The 15,157-nt window shown below is 39.2% G+C and overlaps 1 protein-coding gene across 1 annotated transcript; it reads left to right on the top strand.

The window, feature by feature from the left end:
* Window positions 1-1,412: 1,412 nt before the first annotated feature.
* LOC137024657 (tripartite motif-containing protein 16-like) lies at window positions 1,413-13,202 on the top strand. Its single transcript, XM_067392448.1, has 6 exons — window positions 1,413-1,985; window positions 4,791-4,886; window positions 4,973-5,206; window positions 6,128-6,287; window positions 6,441-6,488; window positions 10,593-13,202. The coding sequence occupies exons 1-6, from the start codon at window positions 1,413-1,415 to the stop codon at window positions 11,117-11,119; spliced, it is 1,638 nt and encodes a 545-aa protein (XP_067248549.1). The 3' UTR covers window positions 11,120-13,202.
* The last annotated feature ends 1,955 nt before the right edge of the window (window positions 13,203-15,157 follow it).

Below are 15,157 nucleotides of genomic sequence, written 5' to 3' on the forward strand. Positions count from 1 at the left end.
ATCTCCTAGTTCAACAGCCACTTTCATGTATTTCAGAAGATGCAGATGATCTTGTATGTTGTAAATCCATCAGGGTCTGCCTCTCAGACCACTGTAAACAAAAATTGCAGCATTAATGGTATGTGATAAGTTACCTAATGAATTCACTTGTACATTTTTAACAATTGGAAGATTGAGTCAACAATAGAGTTAACAATTTTGTAATTATTTTGTCTAAAAATAACTAAATAAAATTGATAGACATTTCTAGTATCGGTTCTCCTAATGTGAATGAATAAAAAAAACTGCTGCTTTGTTTACTGTTTGTTATCTGCAGTTTGCAGTGTCAGTTTCCCTTTCTATATTTGCAGAAATAGGCAGATATCTCTTTACACCCAGGCAGGCACAGAACGCACGTAATGGCTGATGCTCCGCTGCAGTTCTCTCTGTGTTCAAATGCAGATTTTTTGCCCTGACGCCCTGTAGTGTACGGTGAACCCACAGCCTTCTCCTTTCCAGAAGCTTATATCGCCGTCACAACAGTCACAGTACAAGCACATCAGAATCCATGTTGTATTAACTAACAGAAATCCTTGGCGTGTGATGTTATATCCTGCTCCCGCCTATATTCTCAGTAGTGGCCATAAATATTTTGCAAGTTCAAAGTCTAGTGTAACCACACCATTAGATATAACAACAATTCTCACAACTCAACAATAAAACTTGAGGAACTTGCAACTTGACTTGGACTTGAATGCAAAAACTCGAGAGCTGCTTGTGACTTACAAAATTATGACTTACTCCCACTTCTGTTTTACATGAAGAACATTGATCTGATGGTGTATTCTGCTCAATATTTACCTAATGTAGACGGTGTTGTGGCCATAATTACCTGTTGAGTTAACATGGCTTAATCCATTTACATAGCTGTATAATAAATTAAAAAAAAGTAAAATAATATATATATAAAAAGTAAAATTATATATAACTGGCCAGCTAGTAGTTGCAGCCTTTAGCCTCCTTGTGCGTCCGACTCTCACGGCGAGACCTAGGTTCGAGGCCCATGGGGAGAGTAGGACCTGGGAGAGGGATTACATTATATATATATATATATATATATATATATATATATATATATATATATATATATATATATATATATAATTTTTTTTTTTTTTCTCACTTTGTAAATATTTTGTGCACAGTTTTGAAACTACTGGATCACAAAAGACTGTCCAATAAACACTTTGGCACTTTTTGACACCATTGACTGTTATCATCATGCCTTGTCACACTGCTATACAGACACACCTGATTTGCACACGTCACTCAAACACAGAACCAGGAAACAGGAATCACATGACTTCAGGGAAAGAGAAACTGAAGTTTAGTTGAGCTGTTGTGTGTTTGTGTCTTTGTATTCATGCAGTAAAATGGCAGAAGCCAGATTTTCTCAGGATCAGTTCCTATGTCCAGTGTGTCTGGATCTCCTGAAGGATCCAGTGGCTATTCCCTGTGGACACAGTTACTGTAAGAGCTGTATTACAGACTGCTGGGATCAGGAGGATCAGACGAGAGTCTACAGCTGCCCTCAGTGCAGAGAGACCTTCAGTCCAAGACCTGCTTTAGCTAAAAACACCATTCTGGCTGAAGTGGTGGAGAAACTGAAGAAGATTAATCTTCCTGCTGACTGTTACGCTGGAGCTGGAGATGTGCAGTGTGACGTCTGTCCTGGAAGAAAACACAAAGCTGTCAAGTCCTGTCTGGTGTGTCTGAACTCTTACTGTCAGAATCACCTTGAACAACATGAGAGTTTCTTTAAAGGAAAGAGACACAATCTGACTGAAGCCACTGGACGACTGCAGGAGATGATCTGCCAAACACATGACAAGATCCTTGAGGTTTTCTGCCGCACTGATCAGAAGGTTATATGTGTGCTGTGTACGATGGATGAACATAAAAACCACGACACTGTATCAGCTGCAGCACAGAGGAAAGAGAAACAGGTATGAACTTAAAGAGGTCCCATTATGATCATTTACTAGAATACATTTAAAGTGGTCATGAGCTGCATTGATTTATAATATTTCCTGGGGTGCACTTATAATGTTAGTATAATTTTTACATCAAAAAATGTCATAATTTATAAATAAAAGGCATTTTTCCTACCCTGGGAGGAAAACGAATTGGTGCAATCCAAACAGCGTCGTGAAAGCTGTCTTTTCTTTGGATAATGGCGACAAGGGGATCTGCCAGTACCCTTTCATTAAGTCCAGTGTGGAATAAAATCGAGCCGTACCTAGCCGGTCAAGCAACTCGTCCACCCGAGGCATTGGATACACGTCAAATTTCGACACTGCGTTCACCTTGCGGTAGTCCACACAGAACCGAACTGAGCCGTCCGTCTTGGGAACCAAAACTATCGGGCTCGCCCAGTTACTGCTGGACTCTTCTATTACTCCCATTTCAAGCATAGCCTCTAATTCTGCCTGAACTACATTTTTATTGTGTTCAGGCAATCTATACGGCCGGCTGCGAACCACCACGCCCGGCTCTGTCTCGATGTGGTGCTGAATGAGGTTTGTACGGCCCGGTAGGGGAGAAAACACGTCTGCAAATTCTGCTTGTAACTTGGATAAATGAGTGAGCTGGGAGGGTGAGAGGTGATCTCCCCCTGAAGCCAGAGCGAAGGATTGTTTTTTGACATTCGCCTCTGGCCCGAGATCATCCTCCCCGCTAATCACCGTCGCCAGCTTCACTGATTCCACCTCATTCCATTTTTTAAGGAGACTGAGGTGGTAAATCTGACATGCTCTCCTCCTATCGGAACGCACAACCTCATAATCGAGCTCGCCGACTTGCCGTGTAACCACAAATGGTCCTGGCCACTTTTCAAGTAATTTCGAGCTTGAAGTGGGAAGCAATACAAGTACTTTATCTCCCGGTGAAAATTTGCGTAAGTTAGTTCCTCTGTCATACAGCTGGCTCTGTCTGTGCTGGGCTTGTAACAAATTCTCCATAGACAGCCGCCCCAACGTGTGGAGTTTTGTTCTCAAGTCCAGCACATACTGAATTTCATTTTTGGCCTGAGATGGTCCGTCCTCCCAAGTCTCTCTTAGGACATCTAATACCCCACGGGGCTGGCATCCAAAGAGAAGCTCGAAGGGGGAAAACCCCGTGGAGGCTTGCGGGACCTCTCGCACTGCAAATAACAGAGGTTCCAGCTACTTATCCCAATTTTTGGCGTCCTCTTGAACGAATTTACGAATCATGGATTTAAGCGTGCGATTAAACCGTTCGACCAGCCCGTCCGTTTGTGGGTGAAAGACGCTGGTACGAACGGATTTAATGCCCAACAATTCGTAAAGTTCGCGTAACGTGCGTGACATAAACGCCGTGCCTTGATCAGTGAGGATTTCTTTCGGAATCCCCACTCGGGAGATTAAACTAAACAGTGCATCCGCAACACTCTTAGCGGAAATGTTGCGGAGCGGCACTGCTTCAGGATATCGCGTTGCATAATCCACAATGACTAATGCAAAGCGATGGCTTGCCGTTTGTCCATTTAACCCGCTCACTCACCAAAGATCTCCCGATGCTCTCTCCCGCTGCAGACCTCGCTGAACCACGCCCCCCTCGCCACACTCACGCAGTTTGATTGACAGCTCCAGCGATTGTAAAGGGAGCGTTCTTTCATCGCCTTCAATATATAATTTAATCACCGTTTAAATAACAGATTATTATCATTCTACTTAGAGAAACTGGATGAAATTGACCTTTTAGTATGAGAGGCCGTTAGGCCATAATTATTGAAAAGCCTCTTATAAACACTAGTGAAAAGAAAAACACTGACCTTAGATAATTCATTCATATGCAGTACTGAAAAAGACTTTGAAGAATTTCATGTTGCCTATATAGTCATATAAAGAGCTGTTCAAAGCAGAAACTTTAGTGATTTACAATACTGTAATCACCTTGAGCAGCACGTCCATTTTTTATATGCATGCAATTCTTCAAAGTAGCCTGTCAAACGCTACTAATGTACTTGTCAGGGTGCTCCAAGGATGACGGAAGCATAAGATACAACACAACAAAGTTTCATCTCATAAACTGGAAGAACGGGTAACAGCAAACACAGTTGACATAAACAATACCGGACACTGAACTGAACACAAGCAGTAACTTAAATACACAATAAAAAAATGACAAACAGCTGGGAAGGTAATCAGTGTCCATGGTGAGTGATATGTGGACAAGGCGGTGACTGTGACAGTACTAACATGAAAGATAATAAGTAAAATATATGTATAACTTCATGCTGATCTTCATTATGTGCGGGAAAAACACCTGAACTTCTGCGGAGCAGTAATGAATTAAGTAATACGGTAAGCGGCACGCTGGTGAGATGCGTCGCAGAGTCCGTTCTGTGACACTGCGCACTAGCAAACATGTTCTCCTTGCAATGTCGAGATGGTACGATGACACGTCAGCACGGTACAAGCTCTGTAACACCGCGCCGCTTCATCCCACTTTGGGTATTTCGCTTCCTATACAACGCCTCACAACTAACCACCATTACCTAAGAGTTTGTGAGACGCGCTAACAGAAGTGCGGGTGCAGTTTCCTTTTCAAGTGAAATTAGCTCTCATTAACTAGGCTACTGAAATCTTCTCATTTCAGTATTGCGTATGAATGAATTTAAAGTTGATCAATGTTTTTCATTTCACTAGTGTTTGTAAGAGATATTGGATTCATATCTGTTTATCTGATGATTCATGTGATGTTTCTCCTGTTATTGGTTTGTCCTTTAGCTCCAGCTGAAGAAGATGCAGAGGTCGTTCCAGCAGAGGATCCAGCAGAGAGAGAAAGATCTTCAGCAGCTGAGAGAGGCTGTGGAGTCTCATAAGGTGAGTCTGGAGAAGAAGAGAAGTTTGAGAAGTCTCAGTCAGGACTCACTGAAGACACTGTGTGATTGTGATGTGTGTCCTAACAGCGCTCTGCACAGACAGCAGTGGAGGACAGTGAGAGGATCTTCACTGAGCTCATCCGCTCCATTGAGAGAAGCCGCTCTGAGGCCACACAGCGGATCAGAGATCAGGAAAAGACTGCAGTGAGTCGAGCTGAAGAACGACTGGAGCGTCTGGAGCAGGAGATCAATGATCTGAGGAGGAGAGACGCTGAGCTGGAGCAGCTTTCACACACACAGGATCACATCCATTTCCTGCAGGTAACAGATCTAGAAGAACAGGATCATAGTGGACTTGAGCAAGAGACTCACAGAGAAACATTTCATGAGAGCAGAATGAGCCGTTGACTGAAGTGTTGATCTGTGTGTTCGGTTATTATATAATCATCAGTCAGACTCTCATCTGATCTTCTTCTTTTGAAAGAGACTCACTTACAAATGCAGTTCAGCTCTGGAAATCTCTTAGGAAACATTTTTTTCTGAAAGATATATTGAGCTTACAGACAGCAACAGCTCAAAACTTCATTAATATTTAAACTTTTTTTTTTATAACAATGTGAAATCCATGAACTTAATGGTACCAGTTTCACCCAGCTAGATTTCCCATCATCTCAATCTTTGACTACAAATTTTGAGTAATGTTTTACCAAAATCAGATAATCTTCAAACCTACTCAAATATTTTTAAATAATTTTCATTAACACATTAAAGAATTTGACAGTAAAGTCCTCAAACAGGAAGTGAGGCTGTCTTTAAACAACAAAACCTGACCTTGGGATCGTGCCCTAAGTGTCCTTGTGAATTTCAGAGCCACTAACTGCTCAAAAGTTATAAACAATCGTCAATCTACTCATTGCCTTTGAACTGCTTTTCCTGATCAAATCTACTCAGTGCTGTCATGTGACTCCATTGATGCTCTTGATCTGTTTCATTTATGTTATTGACAGATATTTGATCATCCAAGTGTTTTCCTAGAAAGTTCACATATGGTGTAAGTGTCAAATGCTAGAACTTATAGCTGTAACATGATATAATGAATATGAGAAGAATGAATCTGATGCTGTGAAAGTGCTGGATTGAGGAGAGTTGCTAAAGATCAACAAGAGCTGCTCAAATCTGACAGTAGTGCAGGTTATTGGCTGAAGTGTGGAGGTGATGAGCTTTGATTTCTGTTTTCTGTAGAGTTTCCAGTCTCTCTCAGCTCCTCCTGAATCTACAGATGTAAATGACAATCCCATCAGTTCTCTCTCCTCTTTTGATGTTGTGAGAGAATCTGTCCGTCAGCTGAGAGACAAACTGGAGGATTTCTGCAGAGAGGAGCTCAAGAAGATCTCTGACAGAGGTAAAGTCCTGGAGATTCATCTGCTCTCAGAAATGATCCTCCATCATCTCATATCATGTAGAAGATTATATTAAAAATGTCTTAGGAATGGATGCAGGGATCATTTTCTCTTGACATGATAATCACACTCTTCATGTCTGTTGATTTCCACAGTCACTTTCACCAACATTGTTCCCAAGACCAGGAACAACTTCCTACAATGTAAGTCACTAAGAAAACAAGCAGAGAAACTCACTGAGTGTGTTCATGTTCTTCCTGTAGAAGGAGAAAGAAACATGACAGAAGAGTTTTATAGTTGATCATGTAAATTATGATTTGCACAGGATATCTGGTAAAGACAAGCTCACACTACAGGACTATCAGACTACATGAATCGTCATGGTGCTTACACTACACAACAAGTTTCCTTTGTCATCTTCTTGTCTTAACAGTGCTCTTACTACACAACACAACACGATAAGGTGCACAAACTACAAGATTTTTGGCCAAGTGGCCAATCAACAAAGAAAAAACGTTTTCTCTCATGAATTCATGGGAGACTAATTAGAGCCACTCATGTTTGCTGTCCAAGTCATATGTACAGAAAAAAGGATGCAACAAAAAAGGGGGGAAATGGGCAGAAATACATGTGGGCTGTCCATGTCTGTTCAGCAGAAAACTGATAGTAAACAAAATGTCAATGTTGAAGACCACTTATTTAGATTTAAAAAAAATATATTTATTGTTAGTTTATTAGTATAAAACAATTATCAAATTGTCACCTTGCTATCATGTAAGTACACTAAGGTACATGAGCAGTTTATTATTTTGTTTCATCGCTCACACTACAAGAACAAGTGGGGATAATATCAACCAGGTTTGAAAATATTGCAGCATCTGCAACTGCTGGAGACAAACCCAGATTACGTCACTGACCTACTCATGTTTGCGACCACAACAAGCACTAATTTGGTGGCGTTATGGGGGTTTTGTTGCAAACATTGGAAATCTATCTGCAACAGCAAAATCCAGCCAAAAGCCCTGTAGTGTGAGCCTGCCTTTAGCTGTACTGAGACACTGCTGATATATTGAACATGAAGAGTTCAGATACATTAAAAGATCAGATTCATAACTCCTGATTCTGATGTTTTTTATCGCTTTCAAGCTACATTCACCAAACTCAGACTAGATCTTCAGACTGTTCTGACTCGAGCAGCTATATCTTTTCAAACTGATCTTACTTACAGTTTTCCTAAAACTGCTGATCAAATCTCGGAAAAATCCCATAGACTTACATGGACAGAATGTTCAAATGAGCCAGTTCAAATTTTGACAGTTGGAGAGACTCATTAGGCTCAATTAAGCTTCCATTCTATCTATCTATCTATCTAATCATAACTAGCAAAGTCTAGCAGCTAGCCTTGAATATGCTAACAATGTGCCCTTTTACATGATGTAATATAAGTCTCTGGTGTCCTCAGAATGTGTCTGTGAAGTTTCAGCTCCCCATGGATTTTTTTTATTATACCATGATTTAACTGCCTGTTTTGGGTGGGAGAAAAAAAGTGCTGATTTAGGGTGTGTAACTTTAAATGCAAATGAGCTTGTACTCTCTGCCCCAAGCTCGTGATTCCAAAACACTGAGGCATAAACAATACAGAAGAAGCTCACACAGCAAATATAACTCTCAAAATGATGTTTTATAAACGTAGTTCAGGAGGAACAAGTCAAATAAGATACCCAATCATTACATCATCTTGATCATTACGTCATCTCAACCAGCTGTCAACAATATGTAATCAACGTATCTACCCAATCTGCATGAGTTCAGGCCTGTATATAATCACAGTCAAACTCACCCAAGGATCCTCGACAGTTTCCAGAATCCCTCCACCACCCCGTCTCCTCACACTCTCTGGATTACTTCATATAATCTAAAAGGGGGGGGGGACTCTGTGTTCGGGCCGATTACCGAGCTCGGAGCCCTCTCCCCGGACAGCACGCCAAATACGTTTACCAATTAATTTACCTGACTTATTTGTAAGTGTGAACTCGTGAAATGGATCATTACAAACTGTTCGATGCAGCATATCAGATCATGTATGTATGGTATGTGTTTTGTGGATTGTTAGTCAGTGTGACCATTTATAGTACACCTTTTAACCCTAGGATTATTCCGGTAGGGTAAGGAAAGTCAAATCTATAAGATACTCACCCGCCGGCAGGTTGAAGTCCTTCAGGAATGATGTAGAAGACTACCTTGTGGTTGTTCTTTATTGAGGCTCAGTTTGTAACTGAGTAAAGTCTCACGGAAGGCAAACATAACAATAAAATATCTCTTATTGGTTACAATACAAAGCAGTTAATCAAAATAAAACAAAATAAAACCTAAATCAGCTTAAACTAAAAAGGTCTATATCCTAGCTTTACCCAGAAATATTGGAGATTCTGTTAAGGGTATCAGGTGTCCTTCTACGCTTAATGCAGGCAGTATCTGAGGAGTCCTTTTACTCCTCAGATTTTTATACTAATTTTTGGGACATTCCAACTTCATATTACTCATCAATTGATCAATGTCTATGATCCAGTCTTCCTGCTGTAGGCATATCAGTCTCTGTATCTCCTGCTTGCTATGACTGATGTCTTTCCTTTGTCGCCTACGCTGTTGTCTTCTTCTAGCACTCTTCCTCTTCTTCACTGAAGTCTTCATCTGACTCACCTCTTCTTGAGGTTGCAACATGCTCTCTTCATCCTTTTTGTTAACCTTTGTGGTTGGTTACAATCATCAAACTCAAAAACCTAACTGTTGCTTAGTCATCTTATCTTATAACAAACAAGGGAATTATTGCAGTTCCTTAATTTCATAGTCATTCAAGCATTTAAGCATATATGGCCTTAACTTAAAAGCAAGCAAATAACAACACTGAAACAGGTAAATAGCAATATCAACATCAAAATCCAAATCCAAAACAGGATGTTTGCTAACATTCGATTCTGAATGAGTTTGATAGCGTGCTGCACGGCTAACGTGGCTAAAGACTGCAAGTGTTTTCGGGTTAAGAATAAAAATAACAACATGACTCTGGTCTCTGTGAATACAGCAAGAAACACTCCAGGACCAGTGATACTGGTACACCGTTGTCACTTGCAAAAACGAAATGACGGCGCTGTGGGTGGAAACATACAGATTAAGGGCCGGTAATATCTTAATAAGATCCCGTTCCTACGTCGCAAGAGAAGTGAAATCTGAACGGCTCGATTTTTCATATGCTTGCAGAGAAAGGGTTACCAAACCAAAGTTACTGGGTTGTTCTTTTTCACGTTTTCTGGTTTGGTAGATACTCTGGGGACCCGATTATAGCACTTAAACACAGAAAAAGTCTGATTTTCATGATATGTCTCCTTTAAAACATGCTAACAAAGTGATGATAGTATTAGCACACAGCAACATCCTACCAACCGCCCCGAGAACCTTAGCAACCACATAGTAACACCCTAGTAACCACCCAGAATGCCCTAGCATCCACATAGCAACCACATAGCAGCACCTAAGCAACCACCAAGAATATCCTAGCAACGCATAGAAACATCCTAGCAACCACCCAGAATGCCCTAGCAACCGCATAGCAACACTGTTGCAACCATTCTGAGTATCCTAGCAACCACATAGCAATAACCTAGCATTCACCCCGAGTACCCTAGCAACCAAACAGAAGCACCTTAGCAACCATCCAGAATATCCTAGCAACCGCATAGAAACACCTAGCAACTGAAATTTGAAAGGCCCACTGAGTACCACTGAGTACCTTAGAAAATGCATAGCAACCCCATAGCAACACCTTAGCAACCATTCTGAGTATCCTAGTAACCACATAGCAACACCTTAGCAACCATCCAGAATATCCTAGCAACCACATAGCAACACCCAGCAACTACACCGAGTACCTTAGAAACTGCATAGGAACACCCTAGCAACCACCCAGAATGCTCTGGCTTTTAAAACTACAAAACTAAAACAAATTTTTCAAGCCAAAACTTTCAAGGCAACTAAAAGTTTGTCATCTAGTTACACTTATTGTTAAATCAACTTAAAGAATCCTCACTGAATTAAAGTATCAGTTTCTTTTAAAAAGAATCGTACTGACCCCAAACATTTGAAGGGTGTAAATATAATAATAGGACTAATTATAATAAACATAGAATAATAAACAACATGTATACTCAGGGAAGGCATTTAGAAAATGCTGGATAATGATAATGATGGAATATTACGGGATATCCAACAGATTCATTATTTCTGATTGTGATGTGTTTTATCTCCATCAGATTCCCATCAGTTCAATCTGGATCTGAACACAGTGAATGAACACATCCATCTGTCTGAGAGGAACAGAGTGATTACTGGCACTGACACAGAGCAGTCGTATCCTGATCATCCAGACAGATTTGATGTTGTGTGGCAGGTGTTGTGTAGAGAGAGTGTGTGTGATCGACGCTGTTACTGGGAGATTGAGTGGAGTGGTGAACATGTGCGTATATCAGTGTCATATAAGAGCATCAGCAGGAAGGGACAGGGAAAAGAGTGTTGGTTTGGATCTAATGATCAGTCCTGGAGTTTGTTCTGCTCTCCCTCCAGTTCCTCATTCAGACACAATAACATAGTCTCTAATCTCCCAGTAAAGTCCATCAGCAGGAGAATAGGAGTGTATGTGGATCACAGTGCAGGAACTCTGTCCTTCTACAGCATCTCTGGAGACACAATGATCCTCATCCACACAGTCCAGACCACATTCACTCAACCGCTCTATCCTGGGTTTAGGCTTTATACTGGATCATCAGTGAAACTGTGTTGATGAATCAGAATAGACTGTAGAGAGATTCTACCCATAATGCTTTGAGCTCATGATAAATCAGTAACAGTGGCTACGTTTACATGCACCAAATTTCGTCAATCCGAATGAATTGAGTCTGATTGCAGATCTGTTTACATGTACTCTAAACATTGTAATCTGATTCAAATATCCGTTTATATGCGTTTTATATACATTCCGATCAAAACTTTTGCGCACGCGCTCTGCGTGTGTGACGTCATATCAATCACGCTTGCGGTAACCCAGGTTATGTTAACAGACGATGATCATGTATCGACGATAACCAGAGATGATGTCAAAGGCATCAAATCTTGGCAATATTAAGAGGATTTGGTATTTCCAATTAATGTAGGCCTAGGCCTGCTACATTCTAGTCTATTATTATTACTATTAGGTTCAGTTTTTTGTATTATTAAATTAATATTATACTACGTGCTGTGAGGATAATAAAAGATTAGGCTATTAGCTATCTTTGAAAATGTTTTAAATTTTTTTTAGATATATTATACAATGAATTATAGGCCTATAACTAATTAAAATTATTAAGAGTGTAGGCTATAATATTTCCTAACACTGCAATCATCAATCAAAATTAGCGCAGCTTTACTTCAAGCACCGACTTACCTGTTTAACACGAAATACTATTATTCTCATTTGTTTCACAAGCCATATGTACGGACACAAGAAAAATAATGAAATAAGACAGTTACCGTTTTCAGCATTTTATGCTGAAATTCGTCTCTGAGAGAATATGCTCCGTTAATGCAGCGTCAGACAGCTCCGTCACTTTTTACTTTCACTTTGAATACTGACCGAGGTTGAGACTTTTTCACCGGCATAACTATTGTGTGATATCCATTGGCTCCCCTTCTTGTTTTAAAATGGAAAGATTTCCAATATTGTGACGAAGGGATACATCTTTACAACTAAAGAAATGAACGTGAACTTGCGCACAGCATAATGCGTGTCAACACTGCACTGCGCATGTGCCCCAGAGACTTCTGAATACGATTGAGAAAGTAGTCAGATTCAAGCGTTTACATGGTCATTTTTTGCTGTTGGATCGGATTAGAAAAGGAATAAACCACCCCTTCCAATCCGATCGAAATTTCATTCGGATCGAGCTCAATCGGATCGATTTAGGTGTTTACATGAACGTTTTTCAATCCGATTGAGCCGTCAATCTGATTACAAGTGGATTATTTGGGTGCATGTAAACGTAGCCAGTGAGATGTTATAGTCTCTTATTTTCTCTTCATTACACTAATACTACAGCTGAACTTCTGTCAGGTTGAAATGTTTTCCACATCCTAGAACATGTAAAAATATATGTATAAAAAGTGTCATCACGTGCAATTCATGTAACCTTATTTATGCTATATGCTGTCCATGTGGAATGTTGTATGTTGGTGAAACATCAAGAGAATTGAGAACCTGTATCTGCGAACATCATAGTGCCATCAGACATGAGGATGACAGCAACCCTGTCGCATATTTTAGACAGCATTCTCATTCTGTTTGTGAGTTTTTTTACTTTGGCAGGTCGAGGGAGAGATATTGATGTGAAGCGCAAATCTAGAGAAACTTTTAGATTTTTACTTTGAATACATTGTTTCCCAAAGGTTTGAATCAGGAAATTGATTATAGTTTATTTTATTGTGTTTTTTTTTTTTTTTTTATTATTTCTTTATATGAATACTAATGTGAAGCTTGTACTTGTTTTTATTGTTTTTTTGTCTATGTATATGTAACCTGAAAACTGATTCATAGCTTGTTCCATTTAGCTTCTATTTTCTTTTTAATATTTGTTATGGAATTAGTTTTTTTGAAAACTGATTTATAGTTTGTTCCATTGACTTCTATGTTTTCTTTAAAGTTTGATTAATTGAACTACTTCCTTGCCTCTCTCTCCCCTAATCTTACTAGGAAACTACCTCTCAGTGAGTGGAGCCACAAACCTATTGGTGGTTAGAGTGAACATAGCTGTGTGAGATTGTTCCTCTTGTTATCTGATGACGGCCGAAATGTCGTGTCTTTTAATTAATGAAGTTTGAGCTCTGTAAGAGTGAGGGATCACCTTTGTTCAGCTCAATTGACAGCTCAAAAGAAACCTCCTCTTTTATTGGTAGAGCACCTTTTTTAATATTTGGTACATAATTTTATTTTTTCCACATTATGTATATATGTGTTTATGTCTACATTTATTTATTTCTACATGTATTTATTTATTTATACATTTCTTTGTCTGTATGCTAATGAGGAGGGCGTGTGTAACGGCTTCCTTTGATCTAAAGCCACTTCCATAAAACCTGTTTGAGCAAGATATGAAATTTATTGTAACAAAAAAGTGAAAACCTAAAAACAAAACTGATTGCAAAGTAAGCAGTATAGTGTAGTGCAGATAAAAAAATATCTCCCTTGCCACTACCATTGCTACATCACTTTCTGTTTAAAATGGCTGCCTACAGGAAAATCCCAAAATGGGTGCATTTTATTCCCTTTAAAGTGGAAGTACAGAAATATAGTAACATATAGTAAAGACATCGGCTGCGTTCGGAACCGCATACTTCCCTACTATATAATAGGCAAAAAGCAGTAGGCAAACGAATAGTATGTTCCAATCATAAAAGAGCAGGCGAGAATTAGCTGGGTGATGATCTAATTCTCACGAGATTTGTGAAAGGAGTAGTATGTCCAAAACCTCAGTAAAGAGTAGGCAAGAAGTTTCCAGATGGCCTACTGCTCCCGCACAGATTCTGAAGCACTTATCGTCAGATACTTTTTTTATCTCAGCATTCCCAGGAGGCCACGGGAAAGGATGCGTCATAATCAAACTCGGAGGAGATACGCGGGTGTTTTTAAATATGAGTAAACACGGTTTCTTGTGTTAAAATCACATTTGTTGAACTACTGTAAACTGTTGGAGGTGTAAAGATGCCAGACAGTACAGTATAGTTGTGATTTTACTGTAAAAACATGTTTTATTGTGTACAGCTAACAGGAGAGCTTCAGTAAGCACACGTAAGTGGATTTACATATTCTAAACCATATACATCATAAAGTCACTTACTAAATGTTTATTTAACATCTGACAGAAAAATTTCTATAAGTATTGCAGAGGATGAGCACATCACAACATGAAATAGACATCTGATCAGAATGTGTTCTATTATGTAGAACATTGTTTACATTACATGAATGTAAATAAATCTACAAGACAGAAAATCTACAGTAACTAGACATAAGTTATCTATTTTATATGTCCGTTAGTACTGTTGATAAATTAAGGAACATTTGTATTGGGTAAAAAGTGAGTTACATCATCAATGTAAATGTAGATTTGAGCACATAAATCTCAGAGGAAACTTGAATCTTGTCTGGATGTTAGAGGGACAGATGATCACGTGTTTATCCGGTGGAGAGAGACTGATGAAGGAATGAAGCCATCAAAGGCTTTGAGTGAGGATAGGGGAGAGCGGGGTAAGTTGTCTATGTTCTATGTTGAACTAACCTTGAGATTTAGCCAACATTAGCACACATGTCAGTTTGGGGCAAGTTGTCTCAGTGACTTTGGGGCAAGTCGTCACATGTGACAACTTGCCCCAGTACAAATAAACACATAGAACATGCTCAAAAAAGAGGTTCAACATGTTAAGTCAGTTATGTTCAGAGATTAAACATGTTAAGTTAAGCAAGTTATCTGCAGTATTCCATTCAGTTATCATGGATCTATGTGCAAGCCAGAGAAAGTTGGAGTTTAAAGTTCAAAGTACAGTGGTCTTGCCACTTAATGTGTTTTGATTGAAATGTGTATTGTTTGGATTTAAATAATTGTTTTTCCAAATTCTCTAGGCATGATTGTTTATATTTCCAGTTCTGGTTTGAATTTAAAAATTAAAATCAATAAAAACAATTAAGTAGTTGTGTTCTTATTTTTAGATAATCTAGTGTGACAACTTACTTAAATTGTCACAAGTGCACATTCTCTATTAAATTTTTTTTTTTTTTTTTTTTTTTTTT

Source organism: Chanodichthys erythropterus, chromosome 8 (genome assembly GCF_024489055.1).
Source record: "Chanodichthys erythropterus isolate Z2021 chromosome 8, ASM2448905v1, whole genome shotgun sequence".
Classification (NCBI taxonomy): domain Eukaryota; kingdom Metazoa; phylum Chordata; class Actinopteri; order Cypriniformes; family Xenocyprididae; genus Chanodichthys; species Chanodichthys erythropterus.